At 32.4% G+C, this 22,909-nt stretch overlaps 1 protein-coding gene across 2 annotated transcripts in view; it reads left to right on the top strand.

Annotated features, from left to right (window-relative positions):
- The window catches only part of LOC142333763 (uncharacterized), a 148,785-nt gene that overhangs the window by 15,731 nt on the left and 110,145 nt on the right, over positions 1-22,909 (top strand). Inside the window, exon 1 of one of the 2 annotated variants that reach the window (XM_075381256.1) lies at positions 21,559-21,808. The exons of the other annotated variant lie outside the window; for it this stretch is intronic. Within the exon in view, the coding sequence (XP_075237371.1) occupies positions 21,721-21,808 (88 nt within the window). The 5' untranslated portion in view covers positions 21,559-21,720. Of the gene's footprint in view, positions 1-21,558; positions 21,809-22,909 lie in introns of those variants that run through there. 2 annotated transcript variants of the gene reach the window in all.

Raw genomic sequence — 22,909 nt, 5'->3', positions numbered from 1 at the left:
GCAAGCGTTAGCATTGACAAGTTATGAAATAAACTATTTGAAAGAAATCAAAGTAAAATTGATTTTTAATTATCTTTAAAGATCTTTAATAAATTGTTTTATTTCATTTTTTAGTTGTTTTTTACATTTTGATTGTTTATTTTTTTATATATATATATATATATATATATATATATATATATATATATATTTGTTTTGTTCTGTAATATTGAAAATTTTGTTTTGTTTAACGCAAAGTTAAAACTTACTGCATTTTGATTAATTTTGTTTTTAACAGACTTCGAGATTGTTACGTTTGTATCTAATATCTAAGCAGTGGCGGCTCTCGTATCGGCTCTGTGGAACTGCAGCACTCCGTATTACCGCTTGATATTAGATAACATTTAATATAATGACTCCTTTTTTCTTTCTTTGTACTTGTACAATATATAATCCCTAATGTTAATGTTAGTAGTATAATTTGTTGAAAGAAAACGAAATAAATACCGGTTTAATGTTATTTAAAAATTCAACGAGCGTAATATTTTTTTACCGTAAAAGACAATCTTTTAAGTAACCGACGAGAAGATTTTTTAAACTGTTCGGCAATTTAACATTTAAAGTGCGATCGTAAGCGTGTAATATCCTTTCTCGTAAATATAAGTAGTTTTATTTTTGCCGGATAATTTATTTACCGGAGAAGCTTGTACGTTGAAAACGGATATAGAATTTTTTAGCCCGTGAAAAATGTTACGCCTGGCCGGGATTCGAACCCGGGGTCGCCGGAGGCCGACAGGCTGACACTCCGACGCGGAGATCGGCGTATTGTTTTGAGTTATGCGCAAAGCGGTTCGTTTGTCCGATTTAACAGAAGCGGATGAACTAAATCGGAAGCTCTTAATCAGAACCGTTCGGAATAGGAAAGTTATTCGGCCGGAATAGGATATATCGCGACAGAAGAAAATCGATTAAAACGGTTATAGAAATGCAAAAAAAATTATAGACGTTTTAAAAAGAAATGGAAGTTATTGGAACGTTAAAGGTTTTGCCGGGAATAGGACAGAAAAGGACCTGAAACTTAAACGCGTTTTCGTAAACCGTAAATAATTTAAAATCTTAAAATTACATTTTTTTTCGCAAAAAACAATTCTTTTACCCTTTATTTCCGTAATTTTATTCACGAATTAAATATTAAATAAGAACTTTTGGATTAGGGTCTTCTAAGATCTGACGGAATATTACTTTGGGGGAGAGCGGAATAAAAAAACGTAATTTTGAACGACCTTAATTGTAATTTGAATAATAATCTATTTTTAAATTTCGACCTGATTTTCCCACCTGTTCGTAAATAACGTATAGTTCGTAGGAAAAGAAAGTAATACGGGTAGAATATAAAGAAAAGTATTTAAGCAAAGGGGTAACGAATCGTAAACAAAAGTGTTTATTAATAAAGGGAATGCTTATTTTAATTTTAGGATATTATTGTTTGTTTAGTTGGTAATAATTTGTATTCGATTAGCAAACGTTATTACTGGAATTCCGGAGTAGTATATACGTACTTGTACACGTATTTATTGTTTAATAGTTTTTATAACCTTTTTTTTTTTAACAGTGGTTTATATAATTTTTTGTGTTATTTTTATCGGTTATTAGTGATTTATTTATTTTTATGATTTCGTAATAATTTTAATTTTTTAAATATTTATTATATTTAATATGTTATCGTATTTAATATGTATTTATTATATTATTTATATTATATGTAAATTCAAAAAGTGAATGTTTTATGTGTTCTGGCTGTTTACACGACAAAGCTTATCGTCATTCTCTACGGTCTACAATTTATGTCATCAAATTTGTAGATCGAGTTACTGAGATAAGCAGAATTTGATTAAAATCGGATGGTTTGTCTTAAAATTTTTTAATGTTCCGAATATTTTACAATTTTTTTTTATAGCTCAGTAGATAGTTGTAAAATAGAATTAGAAAATATTAATTTAATAGTTAAAATTATTCGTATTATAATATATTTATAGACGAGCGTGAAGTTTAATAAAACGCTTTAAAGTAACTATAAAAATCGTAAGTATTATTTTTATTGACGCGAAACGTCTTTAAAATCAACGAAACGTACGGATACCGGAACGGAGATTTGTAGCGTAACGAAAAGATCTATATCGTCCTGCCTAACTATTAATCTCAGAGACGTAAATGCGGTGTCATTTTATAACTTACACGGTCAGCTCACCGATACGACTTGTGAATTTGCATCGCTGGCGTGCGGGTTGGCGGGGAGTGGGCACAGCGCAGATCGGACAAAACTGGCGCTCTCGGTCGTTTTCATTCGGGAGTGATAGCGCGGTCGATTCGTGTATTTGTGTTCAGATTTTGTCGAGATAGATCGATTTAAATAATAATAAGCGTATTTTGGGCGATATCTACGTGTAAAAAAGTATAAGAATTCAATATGTCAGCCTCAGCCAGCGCAAAAGCCAGCCGGAAATATAAATTACGCATATCGTTGGAAAGGGGAGGTTATGGGCCGCGCACAATACCCCGTTGTCTGGTGGCGAGCGAGAAAGAGTCTTTCGGGAGCGTCGCAAATCTGGTACAGCGCGCTCGGCGAACGATGTCGACGGTGCGAACACCTCTACCGTTGCTTATGTCTCTTACTTCTCAAACAAAATTGTCGTTTAATATTAGTCGAAATAAATATCGTGTACCGTTTGGTGTCTGTTTTATTTTAAAATTAAATTTAGTAGGCGGTCGATGTCTCGTTGTTATTTCAATCCGATACGCTAAAAGCGACTTGTCGACATACAGACCGACCGATTTTTCTGTAGAGTTGGCCGAATGAAGGAACTAAAATTTCCATCGGAGACTTTCAGTTTTGTTCAAAAAATACGATTGCGGCTCTCCCGTTTTAAGTCGTTCGGTCTCTAGCTCGGAGGAACTTCAACCAAGGTCTGTAAAGTTTCACGTTAAACCGACGGCCGTGCGCCCCGACACAGCCCCACCCGACTTTTTCCTAGTAACTTTTCTGTTTACCGTTAGAGAAATTTTGTCTTCAAAATTCAGAACTAACAGAATTTAAGATTTAAACTAACGCTACTTTACGGTCGTGTAAAATCCGGAACAAATTGTTATAAGTATGTCCTAGTAATAGCCTAATAATAAATCTTTACGATTAATTATCTTTAATGACTTGTGTCCAAGTCGGTTTGCCCGATACCGTTATGTTTTCGATAATAGTATAACAAGCGTACGATTAAAACTTTCTCGTATTATCCTTACTTTATTTGAGCTAACGTTTTTGAAACGACAGTTTTCCAAACGGTAGCTTACGAATGTGAAAATGAAAATTTGTATGTGAGAAATGTATATGTTAGATAAATCGATTCCTAAAATTTGTACAATAAATGTTATTATAATGGAAACGAAGTGTGATGATATTTGAGAAAAAAATTATTATTTTTTTAAAACTAATATCGCATTAATTTCCGTAAAGTATTTTATTTTAAGTAATACGTTTGAGGAATGATATTTAATAATTTTCTTGTGAAAATTATTGTACTGGCGCAAAATGTTTAATTACATTTTTATTAGAAAAAAAGTGTATTTAATCCAAATATAATTAAATATTATAAATATTTAATCGTAAATTAAATTAAATAAAAGCCGCGGTCCGGTAAAGTCCTACATCGGCGGGTTGTTTCTGATGCACGACTTACACGCAATACTTAATTTAAAATATTTATCGTTTTATTCAGACGTAATATTTTTTAGTTTCTTTAATTCGGTGATTCTAACTAAAGCGCGCGCGTATACCGTATGTAATCTGTGGCGGTACTAGCGGTGACGGTCGGCATTAACTAATGTAATTTGTAAAGTTACGTAGAACAGATTTCGCCTTTACGGTCGGCAGACTGGCGCAGCCGTGAGGATTAACGCACCAGGTACCGAGTCGACCGGGCGATCGAGTTCGAGACCCGGCCAGACCGAGTCGCTTTTTGCCATTTTAAATATTATTCATTTATTTAATTTTACCGCTCATTTGTGACGTCATAACATAGCAGTAGTTTACATAATTTTTGAGACGGGGGTGCGATTTTGCAAAACCTTTTTTGCAAATATTGTTATTTTTTAATCGTTAGCATCTAAGAAAAATACGACCTTAATTAGGCGAAATCTCGACGTACTAAGGGTATCCGTACTCTACAGCCTCACGCCCTTGACCTTTTAAGTTGAACATTTAATTCCATCAACGCCCCATATTATAAAAGTAGTCTGACCAAGTTGGGCCAAAATCGGTTCAGCAGTTCTGGAGATATAAGGTGATTTAGAGGCCGGCACCGAACAAACACACACACAAATGTACATCCCAATCCCCGTAGGGAAAGACAGCCTCCTTGCGGCGATTACACCTCCCCCGTTGCTAGCCCTGATAGGATTTAACGGAGGTCGTCTCATTGACCATCTCGACTGATTACATCTCGGTCATCAGCCAGGCCTCGGTTGGATGCCGGCGATGCAAACGTCTCGTCTCGGTAGACATTTACATCGGTGATTTTTCGCTTAGCCTTTACCTTTACTGTAGCTTCTTTCGGACATCTCTTTTCTGTACTACTTCGTTGCCCTCAGAACTAGGTAACCGAATTTACGGAAGCGCGAACTCCGCGCTTAGTCCGATACTTTATTTCGCTAGTTATCAGTGACTTTAAACGCCTTAGCTTTTAATTAATTTGTAACGAGTTTAAATTCGGTACTAAACTCATATCATATCGCATTTTGTTGTTCGTAACAACGTAATTTAACCTCTAATACTTCTCGATTAATTTAGTTTACAATATACGAAACAAGTCGACTTGAACTTAACGGTCCACTAAGGAGTTGAGGACAGACCTGCTAATCTCCAAGTACAGGTCTTTCGCAGGGTTATCGTATTAAACCTTTTTCGACGAATGATGAAAACAGCATCAAAATCCTCGTCCGATGAATCTCCGGTTTAAAAAGAAAACAGAAGGAAGTTCTTTTGAATTTGATTAATCGGTCAATTTATTGAAATGTTGTGTTTTTAATTCGTTCCATTTTGATGCGTCTTGATATTCTCGACGAGTTATTTCACCGCATAAGCTCGAAGGTTGCGCGTGAGAATATGAAAATGGAAATTTTCATATTTTTTTATGAAATTTAAAAAAATAGAAACGTCAGAATTTTTATGCCGTTTTTTTAAAAATGCCGGACCTGGCCGGGATTAGAATCCGGTAATAAAACGTTAAACTTCACCGGCTTTAAATATATAATTATCCGGCTTTTTCAAGTTGTATTTCTTTCGATAGATTTTTAAACGATTACCCTCGATTTTTCTTCATTGGAAACGGTGAGGTACGTATTTTTTGGGTGTTTAAAATGAAAATGTACAGGATGATATTAAATAGCGGAAACAGTTTACATTTGAAAACCGAGGGAGAGTAGGAGATACGAAACAAGTGCGGATCTACATATTTGCAAAATTACTACGTTACGGTTTGCTTGAAATTTTTTCCGCCGTACTGAACCAGAACTTTTTGTTTTGAAATAAGAAGTTTTACGAGAAAAACGATAGCGAACCCCTTTTCTCGATAAGCGCCTTCGTTTACGAGTTATAAGCAGTCAATATTAAAAAAACCTAAAAATCGTGATTGTAATAAAACATAATTATATCCGATAAAGAAAGTTTAAACATTTAATGTTGGAATTAATGGCCCAAACAATAATAATAATAATACGCAATAACTAATAATTTAATTTTTTGCAAATTAAATTAAATTACCTTAATTATCGCAATATTTCATTTTAAAACTTATTAAATTGTTTTTCGGTTCCATGTCCACATCGACAGAGTTATTCTTTCGGATTATTATTTGATAAAACTAAATGAATAAACGAAGACGATGATAATAATAATATTTTCAGTATACAACAACGATTTGAACGTTTACAGCTTAATTCTCAAACGTGTAATTAATTTAGAGGCGATCAAGTATTTACTTGTACGTTATACTAATAAGCCGAAAGGAGAGGTTAATAACTTGCATTGTTGTAAAGTAACATCTGGTTTACCGCTTTAAATTTATAATAATACATTTTTACTTCCTTGTGAGAAGTAAAGGAAGTATTGCGATCGCGAAAAATTTCGGTTTTCGGATTTCAACGGAAATCCATTTTGACCGTCCCTGAATCCGTTTTGTGTAGTTTCAGCGTGACGTCTGTACGTTTGTATGCATCTCGCATAACTAAAAAACGATTTGCCCTTAGGATATTGAAATCTTGGATTTAGGACTGCTGTAACATCTAGTTGTGCACCTTCTCTTTTGACTACAATCTGCCGGACCAAAAGTGTCCGAAGAAGCCCGAAATCCAAATTCGATTTCCCACTTTTTCATAACTGTAGTAATAAGCCCTCATCGAGAGCTTTTCAACGATATATCATAAGCGGTACTTATTTTCATCGGTTCCAGAGTTATACCCAAATAAAATTTTAATTAATGAAGTATTTGGATCTTGCAAAGGGAAGGGGAAAAAATGAAAAATATCAGAAGTTATTAATGAAATAAAATCTTATGTACTTTAATGTGTATATTTAATTCAATAGGCGTACAATGAAGTCATGTAGTGCCCATATCAGAGTTTTTAAATTTAAATAATTTTTTTAAATTTATTGCATTATGTATTTCGACCCCCCCCCTAAAGTAATAATTTTGTAACTATGTAGATCTATAATTGTCTCTACTTCTTTACGTGTCCAAGTTTTTTCTCGATCTCCTATTTTCACTCCAAATTACGCGAGGTACTTTTGTCGAACGATACTTGTTATATTTCTTTTTTGCCTTTTCGCCGTTTAACTCACCACAAATGTAACAAAAAGAATCTGCAGAATTTTTGCAGCTTCTTGAAACCGTTTTGAAAACGGAAATTTTGCTTTACGGTCTGAAAATATATTTTTTCTACCGAAAAAAAAACGCGTTGATCACAGAGGACCGAAAAAAACTCGATTTACGCACGCTGATAGTTAAAACCGCACTGGTAGTAGTCTCGCGGTGCATAAGTGGCGCGGATAGCTGCCAATAAACCTGTTACTTCTTGTTGAACATATCGTATTAATTTACTGTAAAAAAACCTTTTACGTCTATTATACAGTATCACATTTTCGCAATTTTAAACTTTTTACAAATTTTGGAATTTGTAATTTGCGAAAATCCTGACGCGATGAAAAAATAAAGGATTTTTCTGATTCAGCGCTAAAAAATACTTAGGAATCGATTATCAGGAGTTAAAAAACATTCCACAAACCAAATTTTACAGGCTTGTGTAAATCTATGAAGGCGAAGGTGCTTCCCTAAATTAAACTCTCGTCTCTTTTTAAACAATATTTTTAGAACAAGTACATCGTCAACACAGGATCTTACTTTGCGAAATCGTGCCGAAAATTATAATATAGTATTTTTTCGTCACGTTTCTGTCTGTTTTTGTTTTTAATAACAGTGAAATTTATTAAACTCTTCTTCGTGTTCGATTGACGTTACTTAAATAGATTTTCTTAGAATTAAATTCTCTACAAATTTTATTTGTTTACCGGCAATTTAGCGAAGTATATCGTACTCGTACGTCAAACCTGAAACATTGTGTTTTGCGTCACCGAATTTTTTTTGTACAGTAGTTTTCTGAAAAATTATTAACATACAATTTTGGGACCTGTTTTTCTACAATTTTTTGGGTTATTGAAACCGTATGAAAACATCAAATTAAATTATTAAGCTCAACAAATTTCAGTACGGCCTCATTTTATCCTTTGAACCGAATTTTTCGCAAGCTGTTACCGGAAAACTTAGCGTTTCCGGATCATATGTTCATATAAACTGTATTTTCACTTTTATCTGAAATTATTTCAGTTTTTTTTTTTTTTGTAAGTTATCCTGTACGTAACAAATGAAAGAATAAACCTTTATTTCCCTTGTACAGAAAAAAGAATTAACGAAAGAATAAAAAAAAATAACATAACGATACTACAACAAATGAACACCAGCACCCGTTCATTAAAATTCAACATTCCACATTTAGTATTACCAAGACGAAGATGATATAAATAATATTTATATTGTTTTACACTTTTACGCTTAGTATTTTGTATAACTTTGAGTAAAATGTATATCGTTATATCTGTTATGTTGTCAACGCTATTTTATATATAAAATAATCTTAGTATTAATATTACGACTATAATTATAAATTTAGCCTTAATAAGTTTTCTTTCCTTAGTTTGGATTAATTCCGTTATAGGATTTTAAGGCGGATTAGAAAATTAACTGATTTAGACAGGACGGCAAAAATATGTTTAGAATAGCGATTCGTACGCATTATTTGTCATTATCCGCTCATTTATTTCTTTGAGGAGTTTTTTTTTTAATTTGCTGTGCATAAATTTAGCAGGAATAAGATTTATTAGTTTTGTAGAAGTATACGTGAAATGTATTACGATATTAAAGAAGTTTATATTTCTTTTAATATATAAATAATGTTTTTGAGATAGTAGAGCCGTCTCATTGTTAACGGGTTAAATTCCCGGAATAGGACAGCCGTAGGGTAAATTCCGGGCCTGTTTAAGGCTGTTTTTATTAAGCGTCTGAATCGGTATAAAATTCAGTTTCAGGCTAGATCCGTTAACCTCCGTGGCGGTGTGAAAATGTCTTTTTCTGCATTTAATCCGTAGAGATCTGGGTTTGAGTCCCGGTCAAAGTACGTGTTACTTACAACCTACGAAATTCATTTAACATGAAGGAAATGTAATCGGGCGGTCACTCTGTTATGTTTCTGGAGTAAATAAATACAAATTGTATTAAAAACGGGTAAAAAAACCCGTTAATTTTTTTTTTACACAAAAATCTTTTTATAAATCTTCTTTCACTAGACGAATGTTTGTTTTTTCCTGAATAAGTTCATTTTAACGAATAATTTAATATCGTATAAAATACAACAAAAATAAATATATAAGTTCTTCTACAGGAAATCACTTTGAAAATTCCAGAAATAAAACTTCCCTAACTCCTTTGCGCGCTTTCGATATAACAATAGATAAAGCGGGCAATAAATTGTACGACGTCTATCTCTCAGGTGAACTTCTCCTAAAGAATTAAAACTAACCTTTCAGTCCGAACCTCTCTACGAACTTTTACCTGAATACCGTAAAATGGGATTCCCTCAACTTGTGTATATAGTAAACGGTTTTGTTATGCGTGTTTGCAATGTTGAGTTAAAAAAAATTATTTTTTTCCTTTTTAAAAAGAAATTGTATTTTATAGGTAAAATTTTTTATAATTAAAGAGGTAGATTATAAACATTCATCTTTCATTTCTTTAGATTTGTTATATACGCGTAAGAAAGAATCGAACTTTAAGGTTTTTGCTTTCTTTTTTTTCCGATATTCCTCCATTTCACTCTGCCGTTCTTCCTTTTTTCCGACCGCGTTTTTTTTTTTAAATTTTTTTTTGACCTGAAAACCGTCCAGTTTTTGGATTTCCCCTATAAGTTTCCCTATACTAGATTTCCTCTTCGGAGATTTGTTTTTCTCTCAGATCTTTTCTAACTTTCGAGGACCAAATAAATATTCAATCTTTTTTGAAAGATTCCTTTGTCGATCTAGTTCGTTGAATCGCGTAAGATGCCTGTAAAACATTATTTTTTTTTTATAGATTCGAAAAGTTTATCTTTTTTTGTATTATATTCTATAGATGTAGGTTAAAAGCCTAACATTTTTGTTTTGCTTTAGGTTTAAATATTATATATCTGCCTTTCAAACTGGTGTGTAATATTTATAAAAAAGGGGAAGTTCCGTCTGACTTCAAAAAGAGTGTTATAATCATGATAACAAAGAAAGAAAGAGCAAATAAGTGTGAAGAATACAGAACAATTAGCTTAACTAGCCGTGCATAAAAAATCTTAACTAGAATTCTGTACAGAAGAATCGAGAGGAGAGTGGAAGAAGTGTTAGGAGAAGACCAATTTGGTTTCTGAAAAAGTATAGGGACAAGGGAAGCAATTTTATCGCTCAGATTAATATTAGAAGGAAGATTAAAGGAAAAATAACATACTTGGCATTTATAGACCTAGAAAAGGCATTCGATAACGTAGACTGTAATAAAATGCTCAGTATTTTAAAAAATTAGGTTCAAATTAGGCTAACATTTACAGGAACCAAACAGCAACAGTAGTAATTGAAGAACAAAAGAAAGAAGCCGAAAAGGGAGTCCGACAAGGATGTCCCCTATCCCCGTTACTTTTTAATCTTTACATAGAATTAGCAGTTAATGATGTTAACGAACAATTTAGATCCGGAGTAAAAGTACAGGTGAAAAGATAAAGATGCTACGATTTGCTGATGATATAGTCACGATAAGAAAATATTTAGAAGGAGCAATGAAAATAAAACAAGAACAAAACGAAAGTAATGAAATGTAGTAGAAATAATGAAGATGGACCGCTGAATGTAAAAATAGGAAGAGAAAAGATTATGGAGGTAGAGGAATTTTGTTATTTGGGAAGTAGAATTACTAAAGCTCGACGAACCAGGAGCGATATAAAATGCCGAATAGCACAGACGAAACGAGCTTTCAGTCAGAAATATAATTTGTTTCATCAAAAATTAATTTAAACGTCAGGAAAAGATTTTTGAAAGTACATGTTTGGAGCGTAGCTTTATATGGAATTGAAACTTGGACGATCGGAGTATCTGAGAAGAAAAGATTAGAAGCTTTTGAAATGCGGTGCTACAGGAGAACGTTAAAAATCAGACGGGTGGATAAAGTGACAAATGAAGAGGTATTGCGGCAAATAGATGAAGAAAGAAGCGTTTGGAAAAATATAGTTAAAAGAAGGACAGACTTATAGGCCACATACTAAGGCATCCTGGAATAGTCGCTTTAATATTGGAGGGACAGGTAAAAGGGAAAAATTGTGCTGGCAGGCAACGTTTGGAGTATGTAAAACAAATTGTTAGGGATGTAAGATGTAGGGGGTATACCGAAATAAAACGACTAGCACTAGATAGGGAATCTTGGAGAGCTGCATCAAACCAGTCAAATGACAACACAAAAAAAGTATATTGTAAAATAAATAATGCATTTTGTAGCGAAGTATTGTACTTTATTCATTCCAATATCTGTTTTCATTCTCATGCTACTCTATATGCAGAATTTATTAGCCGAGCCTCACATTATGGAGGATATGGTTTTTTTTTGAAGGGGTCCAGTGGTAATCGAGTTAAAGAATTAAAAACGTTTTTGTGAATTTATTATAACTTCTGATATATTATTTGTTTTTCAATTTACGGCTGTTGTTATAAATTTTGTGTGACGTAGCTTCGAGTAAGGGGGACAAATGAACGTACATTTTTGTACTAAAATTTTGTGTTTATAGATTTATTTATTTTTACTAATTATGCTCTAAATAATTTGATATAAATATTATTTGACGCACGGGGGGTTCAAGTCGTACAAAAAGTTTTTTAATAGAAAATTATGATATTTTCATAAACGCATTCTAAATATTGCATAATTAAATTATGATTATTTAAAAATAATATGAAATAAAAATCTGTTGTTCCTTTGCCGACTTTTTTTATAGTTTATTTAAATACTTTAGAGCGCGTTTGACAGGTTGTCCTTTTAACAGCGTTAAACGTAGGGCTTTCTTTTTGTAACGATGGTTCTGTTAAATTACGACTTCAGATATTTTTATTTAAATTATTCTTCATTAAAAACAAAAATTAAAAGTTAATTTTTTTTAAATAAATTATTTTTGATATAGCACCATTTTTAACCCAAGATTACAAGAAAAATTATTTTAAATATTAAAGAAATCAGGAACTTTCTCACTCGAAGTATTAATAAAATTTAGTTTCCATTATTTTGATTAATGAAATAAAAATACTAAACGCATTTTTTTAAATGGAAATTTCATTAATTATTTTCAGTTATCTTTTTTTCTAATTTTGTTTGATAAAAAAAAGCTATTTTGGTAAAAAAAACCTTTTCAATGCTGTGATTTACCTTTTAAAATCGGTTGCAGGTTTTAAAGGAATTAAGCGTTTGAAAAGTTTTGGCGTTTGATTTCGAAAAGACGGACAGTTTCGTATATTTAGGATTCACGATAGTTAAAGATGGGGGCTCGTCGGCCGACGTACGAAGAAGAATGACCTTACGATGTCGACAGCTATTTTGAAGGACAGAGCTACCATGAGGAATGCAAAGCTGAGACTGCTTCCGGCGCTAGTCTTCCCGGTAGTCGTGTTCGGCGTCGAGACGTGAACCGTCAAGGTAGAAGACCGAAGGAGAATCGATGCGTTCGAAATGCGGTCCTATAGAAGAATGCTCCGCGTCACTCGGACCTAAAAGAGGACGAAAAACTCGATTTTAAACGGCTGGAAATACGGAGGAGGTTATCAGCGATATGTTTCCGGCCGTATAATCCGTAGGCCCGGCGAAAATCTTGAGAAGGCAGTCGTACACGGAAATATCGAGGACAGCAAGTCACGCAGAAGAGAGCCGAAAAGACGGCCGGACCGAGTTCAGTAGGCGATCGGAGAAACGTCGGCCGCATCGATTAGAACGGCAGAGGACCGTCAGCTACGGCTGGAAGAGTCACCGGCTATCAGACACGAGAGGAAGAATCGCTGACGACGGTTCTGATAGGTTGTAAATTAAAGTTTATTCTCGATTTTATAACACCTTAACGTCGGTTATTGTAAAAATAAAACAGACCGAAACGGAGCAGAAAGATTCAATAGTAAATTTTAGATTTGAGATACGTTTTGTTTTTAATAAAAGTCAAATTTCTTAAACCCTTCTTCGTATTACGTCGTCGTTACTCGCGTAGATTTTATTTGTTTAATGATAATTCAACGAAGTAATCGTACGTCAAACCTAAAATAAATTATGTTTTGCGTTTTGCAAAGACCGACGACTACTTGACGTTTAGCTTGAACCATTCGACGCATCGTTTTTGATCTTTCAAAAACTCGTAAACTCTGGATGCTGCTTGAAGTTCAGTTTGCAGGTTTTATTTAAATAGTTTTTTTGTAAATCTCTATAAAAAATAAAAAAAAGAATCTCGAAATCGTTGCACTGGTTTTTGCGCGATTGATTAACAAACTTTCAGATTTACGTATCGGTATGATCGATGCGTTTGTGGGACTATTCAATTATTCAGGTTAAAAAACCCGTATATGAAACCGTACATTTATCCCTTAATTTTAGTAATAAGAATTTCATTATGGCATCATGAAATTAAGGCGAGATTGTTCGATATTGTTAAGAATAAATATATTTTTATGAACTTTTCTCTGTATTTTCATTTATAGAGCGCATCTTAAAATTGTTTACGTTTCCTCGTAATGGGTTTTTCATAATTATTTTAAATAGTTTCAAAATTTATACGTAGATTCTTGTTTTACGTTTTATATGAGTCGATCGTTTTTCGTAGCCGTCGTGTATTGAAAAAATATTCGATCCTTTACATTTAATTATTTTTCTTTAAAGGTATTAAGGGCTTAAAAAAATAAAAATAAAAATAAATATTATGTTAATGTTATTATACGTCTTTTTGATTTCGTTGGGGGAGGAAAAAGGTCTGCCAGCCAACGCCAGGCGCGCACTGACGGTAGTGCGGGTCTCTCATCCGCTAAAAACCTTCCCCTGTTATCATGCAAAACCTCTCCGTCTGTAATGTTTATTATATTAGCTAAGCCGAGAACTTGTTTCTCCTTTTTCCCCGTACGGGATATATATATATATATATATATATATATATATATATATATTGATTCACCAACGCCCAGCAAAAGCTATTGAAAATAAATTGATGTAGATTTGTATACGTGTTTTTCTTACGGAGTAGAACACTAAGAAAGGACTTTTTGAAATTCCGAGTTTAAACAGTTAAAATGGATTTTGATATTTTTTTAATTTCTAGGTAATAAATAAAGATATCGAAGCGATTTGCGGGTAAAAACGATTTTTTAGATTTTTCGAGTTTCGCCCTCGAAAGGAATAAAGAAAGATAAAGAAACTTTGAACAACGATTTCAAATTTTCCCCGTTTCCGATTATACTAAACTATACTAAATTCGCTAGATTAGGGCTTGCAAATATTCTTCAGTTAAATATGTAAAAACCATTTTCGGGTTTTTTGAATTTCGATTTTTTAAGGGGCGCAGTGGTTAATGTAAGTGCGACGCGAATGACTGCACCTGCCTCCGGTTACTTGAATAAAAAACATAAAATAAAGAAAAAATTGACCGCGACAGGAAACCCAAGTAACCGTATAGCACGGATGAAGCCGCTACAGGAAAATTAGTAAAACGTTTATATATGTATTTGTATAAAATGATTCACGAGAAATGTAACAGACTTTCAGGACAAATTGAAGAAGAAAGTTCAGATAACCGTAAGTACGGAAACGCTTCGTTATCGAATTTCGGCCGGCGAAAGATTTCGTACTTCTGTGAAATTAAGCCGGACTGAAATTCTTGGGGACCAAATTAACGGGTAAATTTACTGGTTTTATATGAAGTATGACCTGAAAAATTGAAAAAATAGCCCCCAGAATTGTATTTTTGGTAGTTTTCGAGAAATCTGGAATAAAAGACAAAAGGTAGGAATCGAAAAACTCTGTATTTTATGTTTGGCGTAAAAAAACTTCATTAAATGATTAAACGCATAAATTTCTTAAACAGAACCGATAGAGAATTTAATTCTGAGTAAAACGGTAAGAATAAAGTCCAAAAACCACCGATTACAAAATACAAACATAAAAATTTCGAAGTTTATTAAAAACAGAACTCGTCAAAATTTGGCAGATTTTAACTAGGTATTAAACGGAAAAAGATTTTCTATATTGCAAAAAAAAATAAACGATCAATATTAAAAACAAAGAAAAAACAATCTACTACAGATATTTGAAGATAACAAAAAGTTAATGATATCTAAATTTGTTAGAAATAATTTATTTCATAAGTCGGCAGTACTGACTTATCTGCTTAATTTCTTTGTATTTTAAAACAAAATACTACTCCGAATCAAATTCCCTACAATTTTTGTTTAAAAGTTTTTTATGTATATTACCCGTTTAAAACGAACTTATTTTACACCAAACATAAAGTCGAATGTTTTTTTTACCTCCAATCTTTTGTCTTTTACTCGAAAACTATTAAAACTTTTTTCAACTTTTCAGGTAAACTTCTATATAAAATCGCTAAATTAATCCCTTCAATTTTCTTGGGACCCAAGTCCCAAGAATTATATTCCGGCTTAATTTTAGCGAAGGGCGAAATCTTTCGCCAACCGATAAACGAAACTTTTTCGAAACGTACGTTTATAAGAACGTTTTTCTTTACTTTTACCAGTAGAACATATCCTGAAGGTTTTGTTACATTCTTCGTGAATCGCTCTGTACTTTCATGTAAAAAAAATTAAAGAATTTTCAGATAATTATAAATATAAATCGCGTTCCAGTTAGTCACTTGGCTCGTGCTCTGTAGCAACTTTTTAATTTAGTTTTTCTACGCTTTTTTTCTTGTTTTTATGAAGTTTTCGGTTGTTTCAAACGGGTTTTGTCTTAATTCGGGCCAAATTTATTTGGATGTATTATATTTTAATTAATTATAAAACTAAATTAGTCAAAAGTACGTAAGCTATAAAAACCGCCCTGAAGTATATTGCAAAAAAAAAGTTGTAACAAATTTTTTTAAAACATTTTTATTCAGAAGTCTGAATTAATTTCCTTGAAAATTTAATTTAAATGTTAATTTATTTTGGAAAGCTTACCTTTCTTTTAGTTAGATTTCATAAGAAATCTACCCGTTGTAACGGGTACCGTGATTCGACTTCCGGAAAATTTCGACATATCTTCGCGTTTCACATCCCCCGGATTCCAAAACCACCGTCAACTGCATATATATATATTTTACTTTCTTTTGGACACGATAACTGCCGTAATTTTGCGCCAATCACTTTCAAATCGTTCCATAAAGAAAAACTCGACTCAAAATTTCAAGTTCGTTAACGGCCAAAATCGAACCATAAAGCTGGAAATGGGGTGGTTTTTTCGAAAAAACAAAATATTGCTATAACTTTTTTATTAAGTAAAATTTCGAATCGGTTTAAAGTTTCTACTATTTTTTGGATAAGGACCTAAAACTTATGTAAGTAAAGTTTTTGATATCACCACCCGCTGGCTCAGGGGGTGGAAAAAGTGGGATTTTGAAAACAAAAAAAATCATATCTCCCTTAATAGGCACAGTATTGCGTCTGTTTAAAGTGAAAAATTGCAGCAGATAAAGTTTTTAGGTAATGTTTAAAGTTTATCCGCTGCAATTTTTGATATGACCAACCCTTACGCCAACGGATGACCAAAATGTTGCTGGAATTGTAAGATGAAGCTTGTCGTATGCTAAATATTGAATTTTTTTCACATGCAACCATTGTCGTATTCAGTCAATTTGAAGTTTTCTTAACTTAAGGTGGACATTTTTTTTATCCCCTCCTTGGCACCGGAAATCTTTTTTTTTTAATTTAAATATATTGATTTATTAATAATTATTAACCTCTGACTAAAAAAGTTTTACAATAAATAATAATTCAATAATAACAATAAAAAAAAAATTGAAATTAATCAGAAGTTATTAGTGAAATAAAATTTTATGTACTTTTCATTTGAAAAAAAAGGAAATGAAGTCGGATCCGAACCGATGTACCTTCCCCTTGTAAGAGCCAAATATTTTATTAATTAAAATTTTATTTGGCTGTAACTCTGGAACCGATGAAAATAAGTACCGCTTATGATATATCGTTGAAAAGCTCTAAAGGAGGGCTTACACTCCAGTTAAGAAAAATTCTTAAATCCAAATGTTTTGGATTTTGGCCTTTTTTGGACACTTTTGGTTAAGTCGATTGCAATCAAAAGGGAAGGTGCACGATTAGATGTTACAACAGTCCTAAATCCAAAATTTCAACATTTTCGCCTAATCGTTTTTGAGTTATGCGAAATACATACGCGCATACGTACGTACAGACGTCACGCCGAAAATAGTCAAAATGGATTCAGGGATGGTCAAATGGAAATTTCCATGGTCAAATGGAAATTTCCGTTGAAACCTGAAAACCGAAATTTTTCGCGAACACAATATTTCCTTTACTTCGTACAACGATGTAAAAATCGATATTTATAAATAACAGTTAATTATTTTAATCGATCCCAAATTAGTTTTATCGGTAACCGGTCTCTGGTTATTAAATTCACTGTTGTAACGATTCGATTTTTTTTAGATTCGATTTTTTTAAGAGTAGCAGGCTTAATCGGTAAACCCACCGGGTTGGTCTAGTGGATAACTCCTCGTCATCGCAAATCAGCTGATTTCGAAGTCGAGATTTCTCAGGTCAAATTCTAGCAAAGCCGAGTATAACGTTTTTACGGATTTGAATACTATATAGTGGATACCGGTGTTCTTTGGTGGTTGGAATTCAATTAACCACACATCTCAGGAACGGTCGACCTGAGACTGTACAAGACTACACTTCATTTACATTCGTACCACCCTCATTCATCTTATGTAGTAATAACTTACGGTAGTTCAGGAGGAAGTAAACAGAAAAAAAAAGATAATAACCATGAAGTAAAAGGTTATATATATATATATATATATATATACAAATATTTGTTGTTTATATCCTAATGTCGACATATTACAAAATAGAATTACGTGTGTTCCGATCTAAAGTAATAAAAAAATACATTACATTTGCCATTTAAAAATTAAAGAGATAAAAATTTAATTTAATAGAACGTAATAATATTAAAAATTCTATCTTATAAAAACAAAATTTATAAAAACAAATACGAATAATACACGCTTATAGTAAATTATAATATGACAAGTTTAAATTTAATATTATACTATAATACAGTACGAATAGGATAGGAAAGTTTATACTTTAACATCAACGCATTACTTTATATTTAAATGACTTGAAAATAACGACATGGTATTTAATAATTAAAGGTCCGATCGATGTTTTATATAAACCAGGTCATATGGATTTAAATCCACTTTTATTCAACATCAGTAAAAGATCTTTAATAATTAAAAATAAATTATTGTTTTTATTTTTATGTAAAATATCTGTTTTTAAACCGAATGAATTATCCAGTTTTAAGGAGTTTTAAATGGGTAAAACCCCCCCAAATTACAAAATAACTTATTTCATTATATCTTTGGACAACCTAATATTTTAGGTAGATTTCATAAGAAAGCTACCTATTGTATTGTAATGGGTACCGTGATTCGACTTAAGGAAAATTTCGACATGTCTTCGCGTTTTACATCCCCAAGACTTCAAATCCACCGTTAGCTCAAAAGTTTATACATACATTTACATAGGTATATATATATATATATTTTTTTTCTTTCTTCACTTTCTTGTAAACACGGTAACTGCCGTAATTTTGCGCCAATCACTTTCAAATAGTTCCTTAAAAATAACTTGTTCAAAAATCTCGGTCGAGTTCGTTAACTTCTAAAATCGGACCAAGGGAATGGAAATGAGGGGGCTTTTTCGAAAAAAATAAAATATCGCTGCAACTTTCTTATTAAGTAAAATATCGAATTCGTTTAAAGTTCCTACTATTTTTTTTAGATAAGGGCCTAAAACGTATATAAGTAACGTTTTTATATTACCAACCGTTGGCTCAGGAGGTGAAAAAATGGAGATTCGAAAAAAAAAATCATACCTCCCTTAATAAGCACAGTATCTAATCCATGTAAAGGGTCGTTAGTCCTGTAAACGTTATCTAAAACCTTTGTCCGAAACAAGTTTTGATATGACCAACTGTTACGGCAAGAGATGATCAAAATGTTGCTGGAATTGTAAGACGGGCTTATCGAAAGCAAAACACGTGAAACTTTTTTCAGATGCAACCGTTGTCGTATCGAGTAAATTTGAAGTTTTCCTTAATTTTAAAGCGGAAATCTTTTTTATCCCCTACTTAGCACCGGTGAAATCTACCTCCGCCTTCTGGCGTACCGAAAGGGAATTTTTTATATTTTTTAAACTAGCTGCAGGGCGCGTCTAAGGCGCGCCTCCGTAGCTAGGCCCTCCGGGCAGGTTGCCCTGGCGGGCGACGTCTCGGATTGGGATTATTAAGTGTCAAAAATTGATTACCTCTTGTATAAAAATATTTTTTTTTAACGATGAAAATTAATATAATGAAATTTAAATAAGAAATTTAATTCTAGAAATTGATCTCGAATCGGGATTTCCCACTTGTGATCTCGTACATTCCGGCGCCTACGTTTTGGTAATAATTGATTATTTTATGAAGAAAAACAATCACATAAGTAAATAAAAAATATGTAAAAAAAAAACAAAAAAAAACGACTTCAAATAAACGACGGATTTGACAAGGTTTGATGGTGATGTGTAAGATTACGTGAAAGTCATAGCTTTAAATTAAAAATTTGATGTTTCTGCCAATTTTTTTTATGGCCTAAAGAGTTGGAAGCCGGGGCACCCTACTAATTTTTTGTTTGGTTGGCGATTCCATTTTACTTGGTCTTATTTGATCGACTCCTTTTATTTTGTTCTTTCGGTTCATCTATGTAAAGTACGTTTACGTAATTTGGTTTTTTTCTTTTCCCAAAACTTGCTCATTTTCGCTATTTTTTCACCTTACTTCGCTCGACTTTAGATTTCTTTTAGCGTTTACGTTTTCTTGAAATTTAGATTCATCGACCGATTTCCTAAATATATGTCTTTCATATATAAAATTTTGTTTATTTTTATTCGCTCGAGATATTTTTCGATCTGTTCGTACCGATTTATTTTAACCTTTTTTGTTATCGTTGTTTTTATATAGATGCCCGTAAAAGTTTAACCTGCTTTTTCTCATTGTCGTTTAAATATTTTCTATTTCTTTATGCAAGTCTTGTGCTTTTCTTAGCGCATTCCAGCTTTGTATTTCGGATCGTATATATTTTTTTGAGGATTTTTTACAGAACGTTTGTACTATTTCTGAACCGTATAAGGCTTCTGGAAGAATTACTGTTTTACGGTGTTCTTTTAGCTTTTTTTATGGATTATTGTTGTACAGGATTCCGATTAAACGATACGTTATTTCCATTTTACTTTCCCGTCTGGCGCTATAGCTATAGAAGGGAAAGTATTGTAATCGGTCCGATTCGGGCGTATGCGGTTTTCACCGGATCTTGACGTTTTCACACATAAGAAATCCAAAAACCGTATGTTTGGTGTCGGTGTCTAAATCACCTTATATCTCCGGAACTACTGGACCGTTTTTGATAAAACCTGGTCGCATTGCTTTCTGTATATGGGACGTTGATTCCATTAAATTTTTAACTTAAAAGGTCAAGGGGATGAGGCTGTAGAGTAAGGTCACCCTCAGTATCTGGAGATTTCGCCTAATTAAGGCGTTATTCTTCTTAGTTGCATTTATTTAACGATTAAAAAACAACGATATTAGCAAAAAACCTTTTTGTAAAATCTCATCCCCGCCCCAAAAAATTCTGTAAACTACTGCTATGTTGTGACGTTACAGACGAAGGTAGAATTAAATAAACGAATAATAATTAAAGTGTAAAAGAAGTAATCGGGTCTGGCCGGGTCTCGGACTCGATCGCCCGGTTCACTCGGTACCTGGTGCGTTAAGCGTCGCGGTTATACCGGTCTGCCGACTGTACAAGCGAAATTTTTTCTATGTAAGTTGTAAAATTTCATTAGTTTAGTTAGTGCCGACCGTCGCCGCTAGTACCGCCACATCCGTGGGAATTAAATACGGTATTCGAGCGCGCTTTATTTAAAATCGTTGAATTAAACAAACGAAAAAATATATTTAAATAAAATTATAAATATTTTAAATTAAATTGTACGTGTAAGGCGTGCGTAAAAAACAACCCGCAGTTGTCAAATTTTTTTTTTAATTTTTAATTTTGCTTGTCGAAAAGAAAATTATTTTTGAAGGAAGTTTTGTAACTTTTTTCAAGATTTTATTAGCCGAGTTTTCAGTACGTTGTTATTATTAGTATAGACAGATTTTATACTTTTCAAAGGTCCTTAAGAATTACGTGGAATATTCAGGTCGAGATGTTACTTGGTTCTGGTTATAATACCGTATTTATTTTTAAACAGCAGGTATATTTTTGCAGATTTTTAGAAAACTGGTTATCGTAGGACGTTTAAGGTATTTATCTACGTAAAAGATAATTTACAATTCTATAACGATATAAATACGAGCTTTCTGATACTATTTTTATAAATAGATAATATTGTCTGATATAGTTCTTGAAAAGATCGTGTTATGCTAGGAAGAGAGAGAGAGAGTGAGAGAGAGCGAGAAGAGAGAGAGAGAAAGAACGAGGGAGAATGAGAGAGAGTGGGAGAGAGCATACTTGTAAACTGTTTTAATACGTTTAGTTATAAATGTTGTAGTGTTGTGTAGTGCGGGTAACGAATTGTGTTCATTTCAGACTCTTCTACGGATGTACGAGATGTGTTGTTTGTTTTGTGACGCTTAACGGTTTGATATTTTCTTGGTTTTTTTTTTTATTGAACATGTTTACTGTTAAATATAACAAAAATAATTCTATTTTTATTTTATAAAAAAAAGCAACGTAACGGTTAAAGTGGTAATAATAATTATGCCGATTTTTAAAAAGAAAAAATGTAAAAAATTTAAATCGTCTCGATTTTATATTAGCGGTTCAAGAAATACGTCTTCATCTTCAGGTATTTATTTATTAGTATTATTATTTTGTTATATTTTCTATCTATAAAGGTATAATAGTTTTACGTAGTTGTAGTTATCGATTAGCTCGGTTTGTCGAGAAACGACTAGGATTTGGATGTCCTTGGTTCGATTCCCAGCCGGATTTTTTAAAAATGTATTTTTTAAGTTCTTCAAAATTACGAGCGTATTCCGTTTATCCTATTTTGTGTAAATCTCTTTACACAATCTACGTTTGCGTAAATTATGTAACGTAAATTTTTACATTGCACTGTAGACTCTTATGGAAAAAAAATTAAAAAAAGATATGAATATCATTAATATCGGTTGTAGTATGCTAACTGCTACGCAAGACAACGCTTTCCTGAAGATATCGGTTATTCTTCCGAGACTAATAAGTATCCCGTGTCAGATTGAAAAGTAAGAAGGAAATATATATTCAAAATGCAGTTTTAATTTATACAAAAGACATTTTCTTTCTACTTAACGTAGGGCGTCATTAATCACCATTACTCTCAGAGAAAGCAGCTATTTTGTAACTTTTATAACTAATTAAGGGTACGATAATTAAAAAATTAATAAACCCGTTTTGTTTGTGAAAAAGTATATTATGTGTATTGTTTTACTAGTTTTTCTTAGCAGGGAAAATTTTGGAATATTTTTTTATTTTATTTTTTTTATTTGCTGAATTCGTTTGAACATTACAGATCGCATTAATACAAACTATATTTTGCATTTTGTTTCGTTCTTTCGTTTTTTGACTAACTTCGTCTGTATTTTGACAATCTTCTTCCCCTTTTGCTTTTGGTTTTTCCTGAAAACTTTTGAGATTTTCAATTTCATATTTAATATTGAATTGCTTTTCGTCTTTTTTCGATTTCTTGAACCCGGCTATTATTTTAACTTTTTCATTTAGAAATGCAATTAAAGATCTTTTTGTTAATCTGTGGTCCTCCATTCTTTTTAAGGTTCTGTAAAAGCCCGTTTTTCTTTTTCTTACAGAGTTCGTTATTTTTGAAAAAATAACGAACTCATTTTAGTTTGATATTTTGACCTTTTACATTTACGTCCTATTTTTTTTTTCCTTAATTTTTTAATTATTT

Source organism: Lycorma delicatula, chromosome 13 (assembly GCF_047948215.1).
Source record: "Lycorma delicatula isolate Av1 chromosome 13, ASM4794821v1, whole genome shotgun sequence".
In the NCBI taxonomy this organism is placed as follows: Eukaryota; Metazoa; Arthropoda; class Insecta; order Hemiptera; family Fulgoridae; genus Lycorma; species Lycorma delicatula.
This window is presented reverse-complemented; position numbering and strand designations above follow the sequence as displayed.